Here is a 24753-nt window from a genome sequence, read left to right on the forward strand (position 1 = left end):
CCTTTCCGGGGGCGGCGTCCCGGGACGCGAGCCCTGCCCTGGCCGCGTTTCCCGGGGGCGGCGGCGGTGGTGCCGCTCCCACGCGCGGCGCTGCCCCGCCCCGTCATGAATATTCAGCGTGCGGGGGCGGGGCGGGCTATGCTAATAGCAGCTGCTGATCGCTGACGCGCCATCACACCACGCGCCGCCGCGGCCTCCGATTGGCCGGGGCTGACCTGGTCTCATTGACAACAAACCGCGGGGGGCGCGCGCGCCCGGGCTGCGGGGGCGGGGCCGCGGGCCGGCCCAAGATGGCGCGGGGTCGGCGGCGCCCGCCGGCAGCGGCAGCAGCGGCAGCCTCCGCTTGAGCGCCGGGGGCGGCTGGGGGCCCTGCACCATGGAGGGCGGCGAGCTGGCCGCCGAGGGCATGGACACCCTGACTGAGCTGGGCGACGAGCTCACCCTGGGCGACATCGACGGTAGGCGCCGCGGGAAGGAGCGGGGGGGTGGGGTGGAGACGGCGCGCGTGGGCTCCCCACGCGTGTTGGGGGCAGCGCCCGGGTGTCCCCGCGCGGGCCCGTGGCTGCTGGGGCAGGAGGCGTGGGCGGGTGGTCCTTGGATCGTGCTTCTGGAGTGTTCGGGGTGGGGGCGCTTCCCACGCGATATGGGCTGCCACGGGCGCGAGGGCAGCGGGCATCCCCCTGTGCCACCATCCCGGGTGGGCACAGGCGGGGCAGCGGAGCGCGTCTCGCCGGGCAGCGCTCGCCTGGGAGCGGCCACGCGTGTCTGCCTTGTCAGGGGAGCGCTTCTGAGCGACTTTGGTGGGGCTGCTGCGCGCCTGGAGTGGAGGCCGTAGCCGCAGGAAGGCGGTGGGGGTGTGGGGGTCCGAGCTGCCGAGCCCGCCCTTCCGCGGTGGCCGGCGTGGGGAGGGGTCGGGGAAAGCGCTGACCGTGTCCCCCTGCTCCTGCCGCTGACCTGCGGGGCGAGCGGCGCTGCCCACGGTCCCCCCGTGGTTCCTCGTGGCTCTTTGAACGTAGGTACTGAGTGATGGCTGAGGCTGTGCCTCCACTAGTGCCCGTGGGAGGCCGAGCCTCCAAGCCCTCCTGCATCGAAACAGCTCTAACTGCTTAAATTTCCCATTTTCCCTGTCATCCTAAAACTTTACTGCATCGCTGGCACAGCACAGACCTGTGAGAAAACCCCTGTTTTCCACCGAAGTGCAGCAAAATGAAGCGCCTGCGTGTGACGCCTATTTTATGTGTATTTTTGGTGACACCGAGCAGCTCCTGAAAACCCCATTTAAAATGACATTTCTCGGTGTGGTCTGTGCTGTAGGCTGGTGGAGATGAGCTCCTGCCTTAGCTCACTGCTCTGCTGGGCTGTAATCCCAAACAGAGCTCAGTTTTGGGAGTGTCCAAAATATCCTTGTTTAGCAGCTGGGAGATGAAATTTTACCAGTACTTTTAGGCTTCTAATTGACACTGTTTTGCCACATAGCTTGGAGTGAAATTTATACTCCTTTTTTTCTTAGGTTACAAAAGAAGAATCTACCTTATGAGAGTGCAATGGGCTTGGTTATCGCTCATGAAGTTTGATAGTGCACATTGGGGGAGGTGTTTGCTGTTGTTTGAGCACCACGTAATGAGGTCTCAGGTTCCATACGGAAACTGAGAGGAATTGATGAACCCAGCAATGGCTCTGAGCTGAGGTGTGCCCTGGGAGGTGTGATTCAGAGCCATGAGTAACTTAGGAAAACGGCTTCACTTTCCTCCCCACCTCCAGGGGTGGATTTTCCCGGGGAAGGCAAGGGAAGGATATGTGACAATCCGGCTTTTTTTGTGCATCAGCATGGATTCATCTCAGGGTTTGAAATTTTCATGGGTTTTCATTTGGTTTTTAAGTCGTCTTGTGGGTGTTCCTCTCCTGTTCAGACTGAGGGGGCTCCTCACTGCCTGTTGCGTGGATTTTGGTTTTTTGTGGTGGATATGCTCTGGGATATGGGTTCATACTTCCAGACAGGGCACAAGAGTGGCTGGGGGGCCCTGGTGCTGAGCCCCAGGGCTCTGCCTCTTGCCCCAGCACAAGCTGTTCCACCAGCCACGGGCATCTCCTGCTGGCAGGCACTGCTGGGCAGCATCGGAGTTCAAGGTCTGAGTCTCTGGGAGGTCGAAGCACATCAGGGTTCAGGACAGAGGTTGTTTCTGTCTATTGAGGCTGAGGTCTCTGCTGCTTTCTTTTTGTCAGAGCACAGCACCTCCGGGAGTGTGAGGAAGAGCAGCCTCTGTGCTGGAGAGCTGAGCCACTGCCTGGGAGAGGTAGCTGAAGCCCAGCCCTTGCCTTTCTGCCAGGTATTCAGGCCTTGGGCTCATGAAAGTGGCAGAAGCCCTTGGTGGGCTCAGTTTTGGTTTTGTAATACCTTGTTGATATTTTTTAGCCTTGGGTTGGGCTGGGATTTTGTTCTGCAGTAAGGTCACTCTGCTTTAGGGCCTGAGGTACCTCTCTGGCCCAGAGGGTGCCAGTGCTCTGGTGACACTGGGTTTATCCCTGATGGCTCCAGAAGCACCTGAGGTTTCTCACAGTCAGTGTAGATGTTCTGATTTCTGGCTAGGCAAAGGTGTTTTAAAAAGCAGAGATTTAGATTTTGGCTGTTTCTCTTGCTTTTAATTTTGTGTGTGTGGTTATTAGGAAAGCTCTTGAGCCCTTTAAAAGAGGTTGGTTTTAACTAAGACTGCCAGACTTCCTGGCAGTTTTAATTCTTAAAAATTAAACTTAAGACTTCTTGCATTTAGTCAAAGCTAAGTGTGTCATAAAGATGTGATTTAACTTGTGAGAGCAGGAGTAGTTTTTAAAATAATCTATTGAATCTGCTGTATTGAACACAACATTCTTTAAAACACAGTGCTTGAAATTTTGTTCTTATGCTGGAATTTACTCTTCCAGAGCAAATCTCATCTGATTTATGTTTATTCCCTACTTGCAGTTGTGCTGTCTGATAGTGAAATAGCAATACCATCAAATGCAGAGTTTGGGACGTAGTCTGGATTATCAGTTTTATCATGGTGAGGGTTATTTGGGATGGGCTTAGCTGAAGTCAGTTGGAATGTGAAGAGCTGTTTAATATTCAGGCAGATGTTGATCTTGAAACAGTTTTGTGAAAGCCAGTTAAAGCAATGCATTAAAAAAAATAAATCTTTCATTCCTGTAGTGAAGAGTGGAGACAAGGGTTTGGTCCAGCTGGTCCTGAGGGTGGCTGCTGCCTCATGCTGGGAGAGCTGTGCATCCCCACTTAGTGTCAGGTTGTGAACAGGTCAGGAGGGCACATCTCCCAAGCTCTTCCCTCCAACAGACTCCAGTTCTTGAGAGCAGTGGTCATGGCCAGTGCTTAAATGTGTGTCAGGGTGTGGAGGATTGCTATCCAAAGGGAAGAGTGGTAGTATCACAGAAATATGTCGAAATGTGTGTTGAGGGAGCAGGAGGCTTGGAGGAGGATTCATCCCTTTGCTCTGTTTCAGACAAAGCAGTGTCAGACAAATTAATTGGATAATGTGTGGGTGGCATTTCAGAGAGCTGAGCAAATTAATAGCCCTCTTATTGCTGGGATATAATCTATGGAAACTTCTTGTCAAAAGTTTACTGCTTCAAACCTACTTCATAAATCACAGCAGCAACATCATTTGGGGTTTGTGAATGAGAAAGGTCCTGGTGTAAGAAGCCCTTTGCTGTATTTTTTCCTATAAATAAGAAAACTGTTTTTTGCTTCCTAAACTCATATTTATTATTTTGTTATAATCTCTCTTAGGTTTGTGGGTCCCCTCTTTTCCTGTTTCCAGAAAAAAAGATACAGGACTTTCAGAAAACCATGGAAGAGCCAGTGCAGCAGGGACAGGTCCTGGGGTGGGGAAGAAAGTTGGATTCCTCATGCCACTGCCTGCACACAGATCAGGGAAAGCATTCATATGTCTTCAGGTATTAAATTGGATTAGATGGAGGGAAGAAGCAGCTCTGCTTGTGAGCAATGATCTCTTGGTTGTGAAATGTTCACCTCTAGGGGAAAGGCCTATAGTGTTGCAGTAGGAGCTTCTGGATGTGGGTTCATAAAATCTTGGAGAAGGTGGGTTGGAGAAAACCTGTTGTGGAGTGATTGCAGGCAACAATAAAACCAACAGAAAAAGTTATTCTGATGTTTTAAACACATGCATGGATTTATCCTGGTACAGTTTTATAAAGTGGTGTTTCCTTTCATGGTTTTTCCCCAATTTTTGTTATGCTTGTAAGTAAAAGAGAGATAAGATGAATTCTTATCCTGTCTCTTCCTTTTCCAGATACTCCGTGGGGCAGTACAGACAGGGGACTTGAAAGCTCCCAAAAGTTGGATGGGAGAATGATTAGTGCTGGAATTGTGGAGGTGCTTGGTTTTTTCCTTCTGCAAGGGTTAGACTGAAGGAGTGATGGAACAAGACTCTAATATTTTGGATGTATATTTGAGATGGTTTTAAATTCTAGTCTGTGCTTGGATCTTGTTGTCTGGAAAGTGTTGAGGGAGGGTCTTACTTGTTGCCCTGAACAGCAGCAACCGTGCTTTACTGCTGGCCACGTCCTGATCTCTCTGGAGGTGTTGCATTGGTGTGGTGTTCTCTGAAGGTATTGAAGGACCCAGAGCTCCCTTCTGTGCCCACACACCATAATTCCATGATGTAAATGGCAGGTGTCAAAGTATGCAGGTGACGAAATAGTGTTGAACAAATTTTCTTCTGTTTTACAGAGATGCTGCAGTTTGTCAATAACCAGGGAGGAGACTTCACAGACCTGTTTATGGATCCCTTGTCCAGCACCTTCCAGGGTGGCAGCAGCAGTGGCAGCAGCAGCGGGACCCTGGAGCCGCAGTTGCAGCGTCCCTACAGCCAGGTGCAGCTGCAGACCTTCCCTGCACCCCCTGCATCCCCCCAGCTCCAGAGCCTGCCGGTGAAGGCGGCGCCGACGGCGCCTGCAGCCCCTCCTCGCTCGGCCCCTGTCCTGCAGCCACGGCCCTCGGTGCAGCCTCAGCTCCAGCAGCAGGCCGTCATGATCACACCAACCTTCAGCTCTGCTCCCCAGACCAGGATTATCCAGCAGCCAGTCATCTACCAGAATGCAGCCACAAGCTTCCAAGGTAGTGCTTGAGGTGCTCAGGCTACGGGTGTGCCTGGTGCACCTGAGATTCCAGGATGCTCAGGCTGTGGATGTGCCTGGCGCACTTGCAGTAAAGGGCATCACTGTTCAAACTCCAAGTGCATCCTCAGCCATGACAAGCCTGATGATCCTTTTCTTGTGGTGCTGCCTGTGGGGTGTCCCTTCTCCTACCTGCATGGCTTTGGAGTTGGGGAGCATGAGGAATTGTCAGGAATGAGATCTTAAGTGTTTTTGTGCGACCTCTTACTATAATTGTTGTCTTGCTCTTCTCCTCTGGCCTGGCCTTCTGCCCCATGGCTCTTGGGAGGCTTGAGAAAAGATGTCTTAAAACATCATTGTTGGCAACCCTGTCCTCCCACTGATGGGTACACTGGGCAGATCCAGTCTGTCCCACACAGCAGTCTGGAATGAAGGCACATTTTATCTACTAAACTATGGAGCTCAGTGCTTGCACTGAGCAGAGACACCTGTAGGAGTATTTAGCAATCTTCCTTTGTGGATGCTGGATGACTTGATCCTCTTCAGTATGTTTTGATTCTTTACATGACAGATAGGTTCTATGATCCACCAAGACCAGGGGGAGTGGGAAAGTGCAGTTTGGATGGCCTGTATAATGCCACTGAAACAGAGTCCTGTGCTGTCAGACTAAAGGGTTTTGGCTCTATTTTCTCTTAGCTGATCATCTGTGCCTCCTGGAAAGCTGCTATTCGAGGTGCAGTGCCCTCTTGCCGAGGGCACCAAAGCAGCTGGAAGTTTCCCAGCATGTGGGATGTGTTGGATAAATGCTGCGTACTAAGAAGCAGTGGGAAGAAGAGCAGTGATGCTAGGAGCCTTTCCAGGCTCCAGGAGGGAGATGTGTGTCTCTTGACCATTTCTGACATTTCTTCTGCTTTTCAGTTCTCCAGCCTCAGGTCCAGAGCTTGGTGACATCCTCGCAGGTCCAGCCGGTGACGATCCAGCAGCAGGTGCAGACGGTGCAGGCCCAGCGAGTGCTGACGCAGGCTGCCAACGGCACCATCCAGACCTTAACGCCTGCCACGGTCCAGACTGTTGCTGCACCACAGGTTCAGCAGGTTCCAGTAAGTAAAAATGCAGCATGATGGGGGAATCCAGCAGAACAAGAAAGTGCTTTTGTGTGTCTGGTCCCCTGGCTTGCCTGGGGAGAAATAGTGAAGCTGTAGGGCTGGTGATCCTGGCTGGGATTGCTTCTGCACAAATGTTGCTAAACCTGAGAGATTTAGAAACCTGAGAGGTTCTAGCCAGCCTGTGGCCCAGAAGCATTTTGCTTCATGCAGGTCATATGTGAGAGTTCCTGTTGTGAGATGTGATGTGACTTCTGGGCAATGCTCAGCAACTGTTTTCAGTAACTAAATGCAGTCTAAAATTATTTTTTAACTTGGTACTGCCAAACCCAGTTGGAAACTACTTGAACAGGCTTTCTTTGACTTTCGTCGCCTTCTTTGCACGTCCATCACCTCTACCATATCTTATAAGGACTGGTTGATAGTGGAATGTGTTCTTTTAATTCTTCTGTCATGTTTTTTTTAAATAGTTTTACTGTTTTACATGTGATTTTTTTTTCACTCTCGTGCATTTTTGTATGAAAGAAAAATGTTTGTCTATGAGACTCAGTATGACAAAGTTGCTATGGTTTAGTTGTATTATGCCATCTCTGGTGTTCTCAGAGAGTCAACAAGGTATTTGAAAGAAATAAGAGCAAAGTAACCTAGAGTGGATTTTGATCTGCTTGATGTTAAAGGTACAGATCCTTTCAGTGAAATTGCAGGGAGAAGCTACTATGGGTGTTTGCCAAAGCAGACTGTCCTAGCTGTGTTAGACTGAATACTCAGACAGTTAATGTAGAGAGCTAATTATAGGTGTAACTGGAGAGGGGAAAGCAGCTTTTCCATCAGCTCTTTTGTGTTTTTATATACTTGTTTACTTCTGGTGACTGATTTGAAAACCACTGTCCTGGTGGTTCCTCTGCCCCACGCTATCCACTGCTGTTCAGCCTGTCTCCTACTCAGGGTTTGCATTGGAAAGCATCCAGGTGATGCAGGGTACAAGTCAAAGAAATACTCACCTTGCTCTTTTGCCAACCACCGAGTGGTAAAGCTATTACAGCTCTGTCAGTGCTTACCTCTGGCTACTGAGATCAGTAGGGAAATATGAGCCTGCTCTCCTCTTCACCTGTAACTCTTTTCAACCTAGGTTCTTGTCCAACCTCAGATCATAAAAACGGATTCCCTGGTCTTGACAACCCTGAAAACAGATGGCAATCCTGTTATGGCTGCAGTACAGAACCCAGCACTGACAGCACTCACTGCTCCCATTCAGACCACAGCTCTGCAGGTACCCTATGGCTGTCCTTCCATCCCTCTACTCACTGATGTCCTTTCCTACTAATACAAGGAAGAGATTTGTGCTTTCATGTTCTGCAGTGGCACAGACAAGAAGGGGGTTTGAGGGCTGTTGTAAACACGTCCAGGGCAAGTAATACCCTGTTTCTGTCAAGGGTAAGCACACAGATTGTATTGTTTGGCTGCCTTCCCATGGCCAGTAAGCAAAGATCAAGGGCACATTTCTGTTTAACTTTTTCTGGTACTACGAGGAATACGACCTGAAAACTCAGTCTAGTTTTTAACTTGAAGCCAAAAGCTAACTTGCTCAGAGTACCTGTGGAACTTCCTTTTGCCCCTCAGTAGTGTCTAATAGTTGTACATTACATGTGACAACTAATTAAACTACTTTTCAGAGGCATTTGCAGGGAGGATTTGTCATATTCATTGGAGGTGGCAATTGTGCTTCTTGGCCTCCACTTCTAATCAAGTCTTAGAAATTTATGCCCCCAAAGAAACATTTATTATGGTCTTGTATGTTCTGAACAGATATCTTTGTATAAATATTTACTGGGGGAGATAAGCTTGTCAGTGTGGACCTAAATTTTTACTTGTTTTGCAATACCATGGTAGGCTTCTTAGAAGCTTATTAGCAGCCAGGCTAAAATCTTCAATAATCTACTTGCTTTTAGATGACGTTTTTACACAACTTGAGGCTTATGAGGTTGTGTCTGTCTGAGGCATGTTTGAGCACACTGAAATTAGGTAGATATTAGCCAAGGATAGGTATAGGACCTAAATTCGCTTATTTGTCAAGTTCCAGCTTGAAGTGAAACTGAATTAATTTTTGGTATCCCAATTAGAAGACTATTTCAGTCAAAATTGTTTCTGAAATTGCTCATTACTAGTTTATTCTCATGGATAGCTACTCTAGGCTAGTTACTATGTTTGTCTTTAGACAGAAATAACTCTTACTCTCCATAGCTACTTGCTTCCCTGATCCTTGGTGTACTTCAGAGAGCACATGCACCTTTCTAAATCTCACTTTGCTGGATTAAGCAGTCTGAACTTTCATTACACCTGTCCTAGGAGCCCCTCTGTGCAGCTGTTCTGGTGGGATTCATAATTTTTTATTTCTGAGTGCATACTGCCTTAGTTTGCTTAGATGGTCTGTCCTACATCTAGATGCCTAAGTTTGAGCTTTCCATTCTGCTGTATATCACTCATTAGTCTTAGTTCCTCATATTAAGGCATTTTTATAGCTTATGGGTTGGTTTTGTCATATCTAATGAAATTCAAATCAATTTGAACTGTGTTCCTCAAGCCAAAGGTTGTTTTTTCATAGTTGGATCCTTTCCAGCATTGTTGTTACTTGTGTCATTGGAAGTAGTGTAGGCTGTTGCTGTTTTCATGACTATTTGTCCAAAGAAAAGGTGGATTTTGACACTTGGGAGTGTAAAGATTGTGGGAACAAGGAGGAGCTTTAGTCCCTTTCTCTATTTAAGTGGATGAACAGAGCATAGTACTGGCAGAAGTGTTGATGTGCTTGGAGAACAAGAGATGTTCCTATTCCACAGTGACCAGTGTGGGAGCCAGAGTGACAGATTTTTCCTGTGTTGCTGTGCCAATGCTTGTGCCAGCCAAGAAAGATGGAAGGGTTTTGGCATCTCACACATTTTCTGAGCTGTACCAACTTTTCCTGATTCCTGTTTACTCCTCCTTTGCCATCATAAACCTTACCTAAATTGGCTGATTGCTTTTGACACTTGTTATGCCTGGTCTTTGTAGACCCTTGTTGGAAGCAATGGGACCATTTTGACCACAATGCCAGTGATGGTGGGACAAGAAAAGGTGCCTATTAAACAAGTTCCTGGGGGTGTCAAGCAACCTGAACCACCCAAAGAAGGAGAGAGGAGAACAACTCACAACATCATTGAAAAGCGCTACCGGTCATCCATAAATGACAAAATCATTGAGCTGAAGGACCTGGTCATGGGGACAGATGCCAAGGTAAAGATGGGAGATAAGTGCAAATGTGGTGTCACAAATACTTGTCTGCAGGTGCTCATTTGCTCTACCAAATGAAGCATTTGGGTAGATGCAGCTGTTAGGAGCATGCACACGTGTATTGGGGTAAGGCTGGTGAGAATCACTTGTGTTCCATATTGTATTCAGGAAGGGTCATCTGTAAAATACTAATTTTACTATGCTAGTGGTACTGTTTCTTGAAAATAAGCTATACCTTATGAATTTGTTCTTACATTAATTAGGTCTAACTTAAAATAGGCTCTCTATGTAGAATATCCAAGTGGATGTTTTGATAATTCTACTAAACCAGATTTGTTTCAAATAAGTTTCCTTTTCCATGTGACTGCAGTAAGGATGAGGTTTACAGAGCTTTCCAATTTATTTCCTTTAGACATTGAGCTGTAAAAACTCCTGCTTGCTCCAATATTGGAAGCTTTCTTGCACCACATACTTAGGGTTTGTTCTTACTTGCTTTACCTCATGCTGGTGAGGCAAGCTGTAGTATTCTTGATACCTTCTGTGACTACTGCACCAATCAGTGCACTAGTGAAGTCATCTCCTATTGCTGGAAGTGGAAGCTTTTACAAACATGGGTAGTGTGCAGTGGCTTCGCAGTACTTTTGGCTTATGTTTAGAAGATAAACTTGCCCACTGCTGCTGGAAGCAAGGATTTGCATGGAGATAGCCAAGCAAGTAAGACAAGGAGGGACCTACTTATCTCAGAATTTATGGGTGATCAGGCAGCTTGTTCTGTCCCAGAACTGATCCACTTCATTTACAAACTGTGATACTTTCAAAGGACTGTTTCTGGCTGAAACCTTAGGTGTGAAGTCCATTGTAATTTGGATGTTAATCTGTTTCTCTTGTACTGTTTTAAAAGATCTTAGAGAGACCTCATCCTTGTCTATCTTTGATACCCTGCCCACAGAGCATGCTCTGCTAATGGCTCCTTTGCAACTGCTGAAAGTCCTTTATACCCTTTTTTCATCACATAATACAAAGGGTTGTGGTATTCTTACAGGCAGGAGTGATCCTTTGATGCTCTTAATATAAACAGCTTTTTGTACATTTAATTCCTTACAGATGCACAAGTCTGGCGTCCTGAGAAAAGCCATTGACTACATTAAATACCTGCAGCAAGCTAACCATAAGCTGAGGCAGGAGAACATGGTTCTGAAGCTGGCTAACCAAAAAAACAGTAAGTTGTGGAGGCTCTGTAGCAGATGGGAGGCAGTCAGCATGGATGTAGGATGTAACTTGCAGTTTCTTATCCTTCACAGAGGTTGTATTGATAGTGGCCAGTGTTACTCCAGATGACTGAGCCAATCTGAGAGCTACTGACAGGAGTCAGGATGGAGAAACGTGTCCATAATGCACTCTGATTTTTTTCAGAGCTGTTGAAGGGCATTGACCTGAGCAGTCTGGTTGACAACGATGTAGACCTGAAGATTGATGACTTCAACCAGAATGTGCTGCTGATGTCTCCTCCAGCATCTGATTCAGGATCTCCGGCTGGCTTCTCTCCCTATTCCATTGATTCAGAGCCAGGAAGCCCTCTCCTTGATGATGCAAAGGTAGTTGTGACTTTAACTGTCAAATTCAAGCGATCTTCTTCAGGATATTTAAGAGCCAGAATTTAAATTCTTATTCTCAAGTGTGGAACCGGTAGACATCTGGCAAGCGGATTTGCAGGGCTTAGAGATCCTTTGTAAGGGTGAGGAGGGTGCCTGTTTGTGTTTTATCTTTCTTTAAATTACTGAGACTATTTCCTGAGCTGTATTACCTGAGCCCTGCCTTAGTTGCTGGAAGAACTGTGCTTATCCTTAAGCCCCTGTACAGTCTCTGTGGACTTAGAGTGCACATTCATTACCCAGGGGGCCCATGGCTTTCCAGGATATGTATGTCCAGTGAGTAAAGCAGGAGAACTTGGAAATGGATGGTGACATCAGTTGCGGTTTATAAGACCATAAGTAATCAGAGTAACAAAAAGCTGTTAGCTGCCTTGGGCTTATGGGTTTGTTTTGTGGAGATCACAGAAGTGGGTTTTGTGGGAAATCCTCAAAAGAGTAAGGGTAGCAAAGGTTAATCCTAGCCTAACCCAGGGATACAGTTAGAGTTAATACTTGACATGGCTGGACACAGAAGGAAGTTGAGGGCAGTCAGATATTTCTGCCTTATCTTACTAAGCTAAGAAAAGCTTTACTGGAGTTCTTGCTCATCTGGAGCTCAAAAGCAAATTTATATATATTCTATTTCTCCTTATTCCCTATCCCTTCCTTGGCATAAACATTTTTTGTGCTCCAGAATGGTAAACATTGGGTTTTCTCTTGTTTTTCTCTCCATTCCTATTCCCGTGAAGGTTAAAGATGAGCCTGACTCTCCTCCTGTGGCACTTGGTATGGTGGATCGCTCTCGTATGCTCCTGTGTGCTCTCACATTCCTTTGCCTTTCCTTCAATCCACTGACATCCCTCCTGGATGTGCGAGGAAGCCCCGAGTCCGACAGCCTGGTGCGCCATGGCTCTGGCAGGAACGTGCTGGCCATCAAGTCAGGTAAAGGGCTGGCATGGTTTGGGCCATGGGGATACAGTCCAGCCTTACAGTCTCCCTAAAAGCCACCTGCAGCTGTGAAGGCTGATGGTCACAAAGTGAAGGGTGGCTGTGGTTCAGCGGGATGGGTTTGTGTGCTCAGGGAGTTGTACGACCTTTGTTTAGTGGGTGGGGAGGGGCAGTGACTGCAGGGCAGGGCGTGGAAGGAGAGCCAGCTTGGATATGGCTCCAATTCACATCCAATGTTCTTCTTGCATAAAACCAGCCATGGCTCAGTGTGATGAGGTTGAGGTGGCACCTATTTGTAGTCCAGCAGCTTGGGTTTTTGGCATAGACCCTTGAAAAGTAGTTCAGGGTAAGGGGTGTCTTCCTGTCTTCCCCAGTCTTTGAGGCATGTTCACTTTGTATTTGATTTTAAAGTAACTGACTGATTTTTGTCACTTAAACATAAAGTATTACTATACTGTTGCTATGGAGTCTTGCAACTGGGCTTGTTGATACACTCATTCCCTAAAATTCATAGTTAAAAGTTCAGCTTAGGAGAGGGTGGGGGGATGCTGTAGGCATGCAGTTGTTTTTCTGATGCTAAATATGGTTCCTCAGCGTTGCTTTGTAAATTTAACAAAGATTGGAAAATTATACTGGAGTATTGGGTACCTGTGAGTGTGTCTTACAGAAAAATCAGAAGACAGCTCTTGGAAAACTAAGTGCTGATAATTTTTTAAAATACATCAATGTTGTAAAAATCATTTCGTTGGGAATGTTGAGGGTTGGAGTTTGGGTTAAGAGGTGTTGGCATAGGTGTTTCCTGATTGAACTGCACTCTTTGCAAAAGCTAATTAAACGTGTGGCAAGCGTAGCAGGACACCCTTTGGAGTCTGCCCTCATTGTATTGCCAGGCTTTTGGTGTCCAGGTTAGATTTTAACTTTCCTTTTTGGGATATCCTTTGTAGATGCAGCTGGTTGGTTCGGTTGGGTGATGCCCACGCTAATCCTGTGGCTCGTGAATGGAGTGATTGTACTGAGTGTGTTTATAAAGCTCCTTGTGCACGGAGAGCCAGTGACCCGGCTGCACTCAAGGTCCTCGGTCACCTTCTGGAGGCACCGCAAGCAAGCGGACCTGGATTTGGCACGGGTAAAGCTGACTCGTTGTTTTGCATCAAATGCATCTTTTAGATGGGATTGTGGGTAAATGTTTCCCAATGAGGCAGTGGCTTGGCACATGCAAGATACTGTATTCATTGAGTGGATCATCCTGTGTGATTTCAGACAAGTTGTTGCCAGGTTGTTCTGAGCAGACTACTGTCCTACTCAGCCTAAGTTAGTGAGGCATGGAAGCAGAGGAAGAGTATCCTAATTTCTGTCCTTGTTGCTAGCTACTGCATCTTGTATTAGTTTTTGGCAGCAACATCTTGGGTTTTGTCCAGAATCTGGCCTCTGCTCTGTCTGTCTGCTGTCCTCTAGCCTCTTGGAAGTCCTCTTTATTGTTGAGGAAACATTATATTATAATATTGACGATGGAAAGAGGCAGATAGACTGACTCGGTGATCAGAATCTGATTTTGTTGTGGAATACAAATGCTTATATACTATTTCAGGGAGACTAGTAATGTGTACTACAACGATTAGGTTAAAATCACCTACACAAACTTATGCATATAACAACATCTCTTGCTTGCAGAGTTTAATGGGATTTTCTTTCTCCGGTAAACCCGTTTGATTTAATCTTCTTGCAATCTAGGTCTAATTTTCAAAGTTCTGTTCGCTTTTGCCAAGGCATCCTGTTATCAAATCTCTTATGTTAACCAGGTCCAAAGTCCATCATCTGTCTTGTGTCCTCCAACATTCCAAAATCATAACATTATATACAACATATTGTTGAGGCACCCTGAAATTTCCATGGTGTTTGACAAGGCAGGAAGCTCTTTTCATCTAGTGCTGATGTGTCTCACAGGGAGTACAGAATCAGAACCATGTGTAGAAAGTTTATTTAGGGCCATATTTCAAGCTGGTGTAATCTGCTGTTATGTTTTCAGTTTCTATGTTGATGTCCTTCTGCTAAAGATCTTGTCCCGACATGCACATGAGTTTGCCTTGCTCCCAGTGCCAAGGAGGTCCCAAAGTGTCTCTGATAGGGATTTTTGTTGCTGAACCTTTCATTGTGTTATTTGCAGGGTGATTTTGCTGCAGCTGCGTCAAACCTGCAGACTTGCCTGTCAGTACTCGGGCGAGCACTGCCAGCTTCCCGCCTGGACTTGGCCTGCAGCCTGTCCTGGAATGTGATCCGCTACAGTCTGCAGAAGCTGGCCCTGGTGCGGTGGTTGCTGAAGAGGACTTCTCATCAGTGGCGGGCGAGGGAGGCCACTGCAGGGTTCGAGGATGAGGCCAAGACCAGTGCTCGGGATGCTGCCCTGGCATATCACAAGCTCCATCAGCTCCACATAACAGGTGGGAGCAGAGGTGGCAGATCTGCTGTCTGTTTTTCCTTAGTGAGGAGACTCAGCTGATCCTGGAGCATTCAGGGAGAGCACTACAGCCTCTCTTCTCTGGGAGGGCTGCTGTTAGAAATTAGCCTGACAAATTTTAGGAGCCACTTAATAAAACACAACAGGTTCATTGGTCGATGACAGGATTATGTGACAGGGATTTCAAATGTTTCGTTTCAGTGCTGTTTAGAATTGTAGTTTTGTCTGCAGCATCTCAAAGTCGGATTAACTAATTAATTATGGATTTATAGATTGTTAAGTGTGATTTTTTTGTAGGCCATGAAGGTCTTTTAGGGAAAAGGACTCAATATTGGTTTCTGATCTTGTGCTTTTTGCTTTGACTTTTGATTTTATGTCAGGAAGCATTGAGGGTCTTTTCTTTGCATCATCATCATCATTTACTGGTCGATCGGTCTTGTTTGTGCACTTTTTACTTCTAGTGCTGGTAGCAACAGCTATTGGTTGAGGCTTATTGTTTGGTTTAGTTGTTGGTTCATGCAATAAAAGAGCTCTGTAAGAACAGCTGAAGCAATAGCAGTGTAAGCTTCTCATATCAAGAGATTCATGTTGTTTCTTTAGGATAGTAGCCCTGCAAATTGTGGTAGTATTTAGTAGCTGGTACTACTGATTAAAAATTAACATTTTTCCTTCTCCTTCTGGTACAGGTAAACTTCCCTCCAGCTCAGCTTACTCGGGCTTGCACATGGCATTGTGTGCTGTGAATCTGGCTGAGTGTGCAGAAGAAAAAATCCCACCCAGCACAATGGCAGAAATCCACCTGACGGCTGCAGTTGGCTTGAAAACCCGCTGTGGAGGCAAGCTTGGTTTCCTGGCGGTGAGTTGTGTTATCTTCCCTTATCACACCCTCAAGTAGAGATCTAGGAAAGCCTGGAAGCTGGCACTGCTGTATCTTGGAGAGGGTATCTACTAGCACTACAATTATAATATGACCTGCAATTATGATATGATCTTTGTCCTTGGCAGTGCTGCTCTTTCCTCACTGTTCTCCATCTTGCCCTCTCCTTTCACCAGAGCTACTTTCTCAGCCAGGCTCAGAGCCTGTGCAGCTCGGAGCGAAGTGCCATTCCTGACTCGTTGCGTTGGCTCTGCCACCCCCTGGGACAGAAGTTTTTTGTGGAGCGAAGCTGGATGGTGAAGTCTGCTGCGAAGGAGAGCCTGTACTGCACGCAAAGGAATCCTGGTGAGAGACACTCATTTCCCAAGTATGGGGCATCCCAGTGCTTTGAGGCAGTCTCTCCACTCTTGTTTGGGACAAAAGTGGGTGTCATGTTTGAGAGTGTTCTTTTATCCCCACCCTGCTTGTGGTTCTGATGGGTGAGAGGGCATGAGAAGCTGAAACGTCTCCTCAGCCTGCAGCGTCTGGCTTGCCACCCTTTGTATCCTGTGCTGTGTCATACTGCTGTGTCTTTATCTGCTGGAACAGAACCCAAAGGTTGACCCTGAATGTCTGGGGAGTGACTTTGGGGTGACCAAGGTTTATCCTCTGCAGAGCAGTGTCGTCACTGTTCTGCTGAGAGGCTGAAGTGCAAGAGGGATCTTTGGTCAAAAGCTGCAGCTTTACAAGGGGATTGAAAGGATAAAAAAACCCTAAAACTTAGTCTCTAAATAATTCAATTAGTTTCTTGAGGATTTCCTTCTACTATTCTTCATCGTGCTCTTTCCTACATTTTGATTCTTCTTTCTGAGCGTATTGGAACGTGTCTGGGGCAATATGCAAGTTAAATGGTTTGGTTTATCCTTTTTCTCTAGCGGATCCCATTGCACAGGTCCATCAGGCATTCTGTGAGAACCTGCTAGAGCGAGCAGTGGATTCACTTGTGAAGCCTCAGAGTAGGAAAGAGGTAGCAGGACAAGAGGAGGAGGAGTCATGGTGAGTATGTGTGGCCCACTGGGCACTGCTGGCCACAGCAGCAGGCTCTGAGGCAGAGCTCATAACCACTGACCAAGTGCTGTGGGGCAAACTGCTTGGTTAGTCCTTGTTCCAGGCTTGGAATGACAATGCTAGTCTGACCACCACTGTTTATTAGCAGAGCAAGCTCTGCCTCTTGGCATTAAAACCTCTCAAGTCAAAGGTGAACCAGGGAGTGAAGGGGATTTCTGGTGTTAGCTGGGGTTATACTGGTTGATTGCTCAACTAAATGGATGGCACTTTCTCTGCTGAGACAAAGTTTAATGTTCAGGAGAACAAAAATTAGCATGCACCTACCTCTTCTATAGCCCAGGACCTATGTCCAGGGCTTTTAGAGCATGAAGGTCTGGCAGGTCAGAGAGTGAACCCACCAGCTTGCTACTTTGTGCATGAGTGTTCTGAGTGTGACATTTACCTGCAGTAAAGAACCAGACAGACATGTGGCAAGAGGAGGAAAGATGATGTTGAACATAATCGTTATTGTTTCTAAGCTCTTTGACCAAATGAAAGGAGAAAATAGGTGGGAAACAGCAGCTTTTTTTACTGAACCATGTCCAACTTTCTCCTGGACTCCACAGGAAGCAGGAACCCAGCCTTTGCTAGTGATTCAGCACTGTTTCTTGCTGATCTCCAGATATGCTGGTGCCAGGCAAATGTTACATACATATATGGGAAGCTCTGTAAGGATCCTGTCCCCAGAAAGTGTGGGTAAAAGCGTCAGATGGGAAGATAATCCAGTTTCCCTACCTGTGTAGGAAAAATACTCTGTAGCTTTAGGTTTTTTCCCAGTCTCTGTTTCCTGGCAGAGAAGGAGCAACAGTTTGATTTAATTGCTCATGATCAGATGCTGCTGTTAAGAGAAGATAAAAGGATTTGTATAAGGGAGGTGGATTGTCACTATACTTTAGGAGTCCTGTCTCCTCATGGGAAGGACTAGATCTAGTACAAGAGCAAGCTTTGTTGTCCCACTCTAGGGGTGGGAGCTCAAGATCTTCATCTGTAGCATGTCCCAGTTAAATTAGGTCATTACTGCATATGCTGTTTTCTCTGACCAGTGCTGAGAACATGCTATCACTTCCATTCTTACATATTTGCATATATGCAAATAATCAGGGACGTGTAGTTCAGCCTCTTTTGGAGGCAGTGACTGAAAAGGAGCCTATAATCAACTTGTAATATATGTCTGTGTTTGAGGTGAGCCTTGAGGTTAAATCTAGTTCTGTGCTGGTGGTCATGAAAGGGGAGATGTGAAGCTGTTCCTCTCAGAGCACTGTTCTGCACTTCTAATCAGGGTGTGGTCTCTTCAGTCCGCCAGTGTTTTACTTGTAGAGCTTGAACTTTCTGTGGGCTTAAAGGTTCAGCACTGTTTAAACTTGACTTGTGAACGAGAAGTGCCTTGGTATTTTCTGTTTGACAGCATAGCAAAGATCTGCCTTGTTCCTTGTTTCAGTGAATTCTCGGGTGCCATGGAGTACCTGAAATTGCTCAACTCCTTCTTGGACTCGATGGGAAGTGGAGCCCCACCCTTTGCCAGCAATTCCGTACTCAAGTCTGCCCTGGGTAAGTCTGGCAGAACTGAAGCTCTTTCAGATGCCGAATTTACTGCCAATAGAAACTTCCTCTCCCTACCACCTCTCAAACTCTAGTCAAGGAGAAATGCAGTCCTTGGAGTGAGGCCTGATTGCATGCCAGTGTGGTACCACAGCTCAGACTGGAAGAAAGTGATTAAGAAGGCTTATAAATTTGGCTCTATGTTATAATGCTGAGTGCCCAGCCAGGGACTGCTGCTATTTGTGTTGTTGGGCAATATTTTATTTCCAATCTGAACCCTGTGCCCTCGCCTGAGAGCTTGCTCCTAGCAATGCAAAGTGAGAGGAAGGGTGGAGCATATAAACAAACATAGCAGCATTGCAGCTGAAGTACAGGAAGGGTTTTTTTCCATTTAATTACCTATTGAACTGGGTTACCCCCGCTTTCACGGTGGCTGTCAGATATATTCCTCAATCTCCAGAGACCTGCAGCCTCTGCTGTAAGCAAGCTCTGGGCATGTATTGGGAGGGCTTGTTTTGGTCCCTTGGTGTATATTTAGTGGGACAGCAAGGGCTGCAGAATCCCTCTGAGCCATGTGCTCATCTGGGCTGGGTTGGTAATAGGCTGCTGCAGTATTTGTTTAGCTTGGTGTTGGTACAGACGGCACCTGGCAGCTCAGTGGGATGCTGGTGCAGCTTTAGACACAAATCAACTGCTGTACCTAAAATGTATAGAGCAAACATAGTAGGAAAGTTTGGGAAGTTTTTGAGGGGATGTTAAATAATAAAGGCAATTCTATAGGGAACCCAATGTACTGTCTTTTATGGTGATCAGTGCCAATCATGAGTGGAGTTATTTTGGGGTGGTGAGTGGAGATCATTGTCAGGAAGGAAGTCAACAAATTTCTAGACAAGATGGTGGGATACATTCTTGTTGACAAGATACAGACATGCCATCCAAAACTCTGCTTGCAGTCAGATGTTAGGGTGTTTGCATGCTGCCAAGTTCCTTTGTGTTCTTGCAGCACATTTCAGCATTCCCATGTGTGGCTGAGTTCGCATGGGATCAGTTTAGGCTCATTAGCATCAATCCCAGAGGAAGGCGCTGCCAAGGGCCTGTGTTACCTGTCCGCTTCTCCAGGTGTGAGGGAGGCAGGTGTGCTCTCCCAGGCTGCAGGCGCTGGTTCTGTTTTGCAGGTCCCGACGTGGTGTGCCGCTGGTGGTCAGCAGCCGTGGCCATGGCAATCGCTTGGCTCAGAGGGGACGATGCAGCTGTGAGGGCACATTTCGCAGAAGTGGAGCGCATGCCAAAGTCCCTGGAGATGTCAGAGTGCGTAGGCCTTGTACGCTTTTCAAACTGCTGCTCCTTCTAAACAGGGGTGACTCCTTCCCCCAGTGCTATTCTGTAGAGTCACACCTACCTGTGCTCTGGAGCTGCGTGTCTCTTGTGCTCTACAAGTGCCAGTGGGCTCAGTAGTTCGCGTGTAGGTCAAGGCTTGCAGTCTGATAGTAAAGCTGTGGACTGGAAGTCACAGTCATAACTGCTTCTTTAGGGATGTCTTTTGGCTTTGTTCTAATTGCACAGTCTCCCACCTTCTAAAATCAACCAAAACTCACGTGATGATGGAAAGGATGGTGTCACCATCTCTGTTCTTTTGCACTAAAGAATCTTTGCCAGCTTTCTCTCATTTCTCTGTTCTGTCTGTGTAGGTGAGGAACAATTGCCATCTTTTTTCTGTCTAAGGAGTGATGATATCTCTTGAAGGTGGGAGAGTGAAAGCTGATGCTGTAGCAGCATGACATGGTATTGCTTGAAAGCAACCTGCTTTCTCTTTCAGGAATGCCCTGGTGAAAGCTACCTTCTACATGTGTAAAGCTATGCAGGCCTCTCTGTCTGGAAAGGCAGATGGACAGCAGAGCTCCCTGGGTCACTGTGAGAGGGCCAGCAGTCACTTGTGGAACAGCCTCAACATGAGCGGTGGCACGTCCAGCACTGTCCTCAACAATGTAAGCATTGTAAGCCCTGAGATAACACATAATGTGTCTTGGTTGTAAGGTTGGTCTTGCTGCAGGTGTGTTACTTCTCTGTTGTAGCTGGCTTCTTCCCTATCCTTGAAAAGGGCATTTCCATTGTTCTGTTTCTGCTGTATGGGGGAGCAGAGCCACAAGTACAGTGTTGTCTCCCTGGGCATGGTGTCCTCTCTCACTCCTCTTGTGCCAGTAGCTGTCACCCCTTTCTGGTGCTTTGACCTGTTTGAATTTGGCCGTGCATAGATGGAAAGTATCCATCTCTCTCCTCCAGGTCAAGTTGGTGATACCTGTAAAACAGGACATCACTAAGTCAAGTCTGCTTGTTTCAGGCCACACTCATGAATGTTTGAATCCTCTGACACAGAAGTGTGACTATGCTGTGCTACTCCCGAGTTTGTGTGGGGCTTGTTTCTCTTCTTTCCAGGATAACATAAAACTGGAGCTTCCCTCCATGGCATATGGGACATGGTTCTGGTCCCTTTCGTCGTTGCTGGGTGGCAGCTGTAGTGCATTGTAGTTGCATTGCATGTTGTGGCAGTGACTGTGCAATGTTTCTGCAGTGCAGTACAGAGGCACTCTCCGTTCAGCAGCACAGGCAGAGAGCCCTCCCAGAGCTGGGAGTGGTGCTAGGGGGCAGCAGCAGATGGGGAAAAGGGGTTTGGCAGCCGCTGTCAGCTGTGCCGTGACTGCTTCTTTTTTCTCTGCAGGTGGCACGGCTGTCTTTGCTGTTTTTCCACTATTTAGTGTCACTTTTTGGGCAGGAAAACCTCTGCAGGAGGCTGTGTTTCCATGGGATCAGTTTGTGCTTGTTAGCATTGATCCCAGTGAAAGGTGCAGGCAAGGGCACGTAACACTGATGCAATGTGCCCTTGGCATGTTTCCTTGTCTTGGTCGAGAGATGCCACTTGAGCAAAATGCAAAGACCTGCTCCCTTTGGTGCCTTGTGTTAGGGTGACACAGTGGGGAGGGCAGAGGAGCCCCACAGGAGGTGCTGTGGTTCCTTCCCATGGGCTGTGTCAGCAGCCATGTAGTTTGTTACTCACCCAATGGTATGTGTTACTAAAAGCCTGTGCCCGGGCATCTTGGCTCTTGCAGATGATCCAGCTGCTGGCCTGTGACTTGCTGCTCTCCCTCCGCACCAGCCTGTGGCAGAAGCAGGCCAACGCCAGCCAGGTGCTGGGTGAGACCTACCACGCCTCGGCCGCCGAGCTGACGGGCTTCCAACGCGACCTGGGCAGCCTGCGCAAGCTGGCCCACAGCTTCAGACCCGCCTACCGCAAGGTGATGGCTCACCTCCCTGCCTGCTCCACCTCCAGCTTGTCTGTAGCCCTTCCTGGGGTGGTGGGAAGCTGGTGCCCTTGGAAAGATAGGGTGTATCTGAGTTTGCGTGGTTTGGATACTTGGGGTGGGATGCTCTTCCACTACCGGCCTCTGTACTTCCTGTTGGTGGTGGATGAGGGAGGCTCCTGTGGGAGTTCAGTGCATGTGGGGAAGTACCCACTTTAGTTTCTGCATGGAAAACCGTCAGCACATGTGTATTGCCAAAACCATGGCATCCTGTCTATTAAGGTGGCTTCACACTGGGTCTGTGCCTCTGGGGAGTGTGGAAGGAAGCTTCCTCAGCTGTGTTGGCTCTGCTGAGTTGCTGGAGGGTCAAATGCCTTTTGCATCTGTAGAGCCCCAGATGCTTTTCTTGGCATTTCCCTGCTTCTCTTCAGTTCATCTAGTTTTAAGCCTCAATAGAGGAAGTAGAGTCTAATACTTGGACATGAGAGTTGTCCTGGTGTTGTCCAAACTCTAGATTTCAAAGTTTGGTGCTGGTACCAAAGCGCTGCACTAGCAGCATAGGTTGAGAATCCTGCCTGGACCACAGTGCCAAATTTTGCTCTCAGATTTTTCTACCCTGTTCCCTGCTCTGAATCCTTCCCCTTTCCAGGCCACTCACAGTGAGGTGTCAGGTTTTTTTCCCCTTCCTCATGGTTGCCCTGACCTGCAAATTCCCCAGACACAGGTGGAAAGATGAGGGAGGAGCGTGGAAATGGGTCTCTGTTTTTGTCAAGATGTCAGTGCTCTGCTCTTGAAATGTCGTGGCTGAGGGATGACAGTTCAGCCACAGCATCGTCCCTGTGCCAGCCCACCTCTCATCTTCCATCCTGCCTTCCCTTCCAGGTCTTCCTCCACGAGGCCACAGTGCGCCTGATGGCAGGTGCCAGCCCGACCCGCACCCACCAGCTGCTGGAGCACAGCCTGAGGCGGCGCACGCCCCAGAGCAGCAAACAAGGTCAGCCCTGGGGCCCAGGCAGCGACCCACTGCCTGTGGGACTGGGGGGGACAGTGCTTGGGCAAGGTGTGGGGGCATAGATACAACCTGCAATGTCTTCTGCTGTGTCAGGATAATGAGCTGCCATCAGCCTGTGGCTCAAGGCAGTGCTTCTGCCATGTTCTCTACAGACCAGCTAACATGAGCTGTGAGCCCTGGGCTGGAGGTGTTGGCGAACAGACTGGAAAACATTTGCCTTCATGAAGCTACAAGTGCACAGAACTTGGCAGTCTGGGGTTTGGAGCAGTCAGTGCAAAGGCAGAAGCTGGGAATTTTAAAGGGAAGAGCCAAATGATGAAGGATATCAGGGAATGGGAAGCATGCATGCCAATGTTGGGTTGAGCCCTAGGAAGTGAGCTGAAAGGAACTGCCTCTGTAGAAGACAAGGACTGACAGTTCTACCTGACTCTAGCTCAGTGTTCTCCTCTGCTAGCCTAAAAGCCCTCAGGATGCCCCCTGCTCTGGGCTCAGCCAGAGGATGCCAGCCAGTGAAGCAGTTGAGAGCCTCCGTGGTGGGGTTTTCTCATGCAGATGGTAGCTATGAGTTTTCTGTCTTCACTGTTTGCCCATAGGTGAACTGGACACGTTGCCGGGCCAAAGGGAGCGAGCCACAGCCATCCTGCTGGCCTGCCGCCATCTCCCCCTGTCCTTCCTGTCGTCGCCGGGCCAGCGCGCGGTGCTGCTGGCCGAGGCTGCCCGCACCCTGGAGAAGGTGGGGGACAAGCGCTCCTGCAACGACTGCCAGCAGATGATCGTCAAGCTCAGTGGGGGCACAGCCATCGCTGCCTCCTAATGCCGGCAGGAGTTCCCTTTGTGCAAAGACAGCCTGGTTGAGCATTGGCCTGGACTTCCCTTCTGGACTTTAGAAAAAGTGCTAGGTTAGGGCTGTGCTGGTGGGATCAGGATGGGGTGGGAGAGGGAGGGAGGGTTTTGGGTTTGATTTTTTTCTAAACTTGCCCCAGGTTTAGCTTTACTAGCTTCCTTGCTTGTTCTCAGGCACTGCAGCAGGAATCTGTCTAGTTGTGGTTTTTGTCACTATGCCTGGGGCTGTTGAGAAGCGCTGCCCCGACACAAATCACCCGTCCCTGCTTGGGAGAGAAGCCCACAAGCCCACGGCATAGAGAAGTGGCACATCCCGTGTCTGTCCTCAGGGGTATTTTGTTCCCTTTCCAAACACCTCTGCAGAAAGGAAATCTCTGGGGAGGGCAGAGGATCTGTTCAAGCCTTGTCCCATGGGGCTGCTGGGGCCTAAAGCTGTTCCCAAAAGAGAGGGGAAGGCACCAGCTTTCCTTGAGTTGTGTGTCAGGAAACTGAAGCCCCCTAGACCCAACTTACCTAGGTGCTCTGGGAGTATCACTTGGGGCCAGTACTGCCTGAAAAATTTCTCTACAGTTTTTATACAGGTTTTTTTATAGGAATGTTTGTGGCTTTACAAAAACATGGGGAACAGTGCAGCAGATTTCCCTTCCCTTCTGCTTCATGCATCTTTTCCTGTGATAGCTGCCTCCAGTTTTCAGCAGGGGGTGGGTTTGTGGCAGACTGCAATAAGCAGAGCCTGATAGAAGACCTTGGCATCCCTGGTCATCTGGTGCTGGGTGGCAGCAGAGGTGGACATGCAGTGCCCTGCACTTGGCATGAAGGGTGAATGCTTCTCTGGTGCCTTTTTGTTGATGCAGAAACAATTTTTAGAAACAGTTTTTTATGTTACTCAACTCCCAGTCCCAGAACTTGTCTTCAGGTGTTTCTCCTTACCTTCTCTAACTCCTCCACAGCTCCTGCAGGATTGGGAGGCACTAGTTTAGGGTGCAAGTCTCCCAGCTTTGTTATCGTTGCTATTCTGAGCAGTTTGACTTGCAGGTGTTGAATTGCCTGTGACTTTCCAGGAGTGGGAGGTGGATTTGGGACAGGGAGAGAACGGTTCGCCCTCTTTCTCTCTGCCCTTCCTGTTGCATCTCTCCAAAGAAGTGCAGAGTGATTGCCCTATCACATGTGCATAAGTGGAAGCCAGCATTTGGCAAGTGGGCATTGCTGTCCCTCCATGTGTACGGCCGGCATGTTCTCTGTGTTGGCAGCTCGAAGCATTTAGATACCGGCAGCCATCCAAACCCATCCTGTCCCAATCAAGCCTGTACTGCCCAGCTCCTGCAAACTTGGACTGTTTTGCAAGAAGCTTTACATGTATCCAGTTCTTGCAGAGAGGCATGAGCTCCTTCAAAATGAGAGGAGAAGGATAGGGGCTTGTGGTTTCCCTTTGCACAGAGTCTTTTGGCATCTGGGAGGGCCATTTCACGTGCTGCAGTAATTGAACACAGGTAATGCTAGTCCTGGAGTTGCCTGGCTTCAAAGAGATGGAAACTGGGGCCAGGAGAAACCTGTCTCCCAGCAAAGCCTGTT

The 24753-nt window shown here is 48.0% G+C and overlaps 1 protein-coding gene across 1 annotated transcript; it reads left to right on the forward strand.

The window, feature by feature from the left end:
* Positions 1–277: 277 nt before the first annotated feature.
* SREBF2 (sterol regulatory element binding transcription factor 2) lies at positions 278–23263 on the forward strand. The gene is made up of 19 exons (XM_030959832.1): positions 278–458; positions 4742–5128; positions 6046–6227; positions 7360–7500; positions 9276–9497; positions 10599–10713; positions 10908–11089; positions 11875–12067; positions 13018–13199; positions 14238–14511; positions 15215–15384; positions 15582–15750; positions 16320–16440; positions 17930–18039; positions 19206–19338; positions 19847–20015; positions 21135–21320; positions 22209–22320; positions 22932–23263. The coding sequence occupies exons 1-19, from the start codon at positions 377–379 to the stop codon at positions 23150–23152; spliced, it is 3351 nt and encodes a 1116-aa protein (XP_030815692.1). The 5' UTR covers positions 278–376; the 3' UTR covers positions 23153–23263.
* Positions 23264–24753: the final 1490 nt, after the last annotated feature.

The sequence above is a fragment of the Camarhynchus parvulus genome, chromosome 1A (genome assembly GCF_901933205.1).
Source record: "Camarhynchus parvulus chromosome 1A, STF_HiC, whole genome shotgun sequence".
In the NCBI taxonomy this organism is placed as follows: Eukaryota; Metazoa; Chordata; class Aves; order Passeriformes; family Thraupidae; genus Camarhynchus; species Camarhynchus parvulus.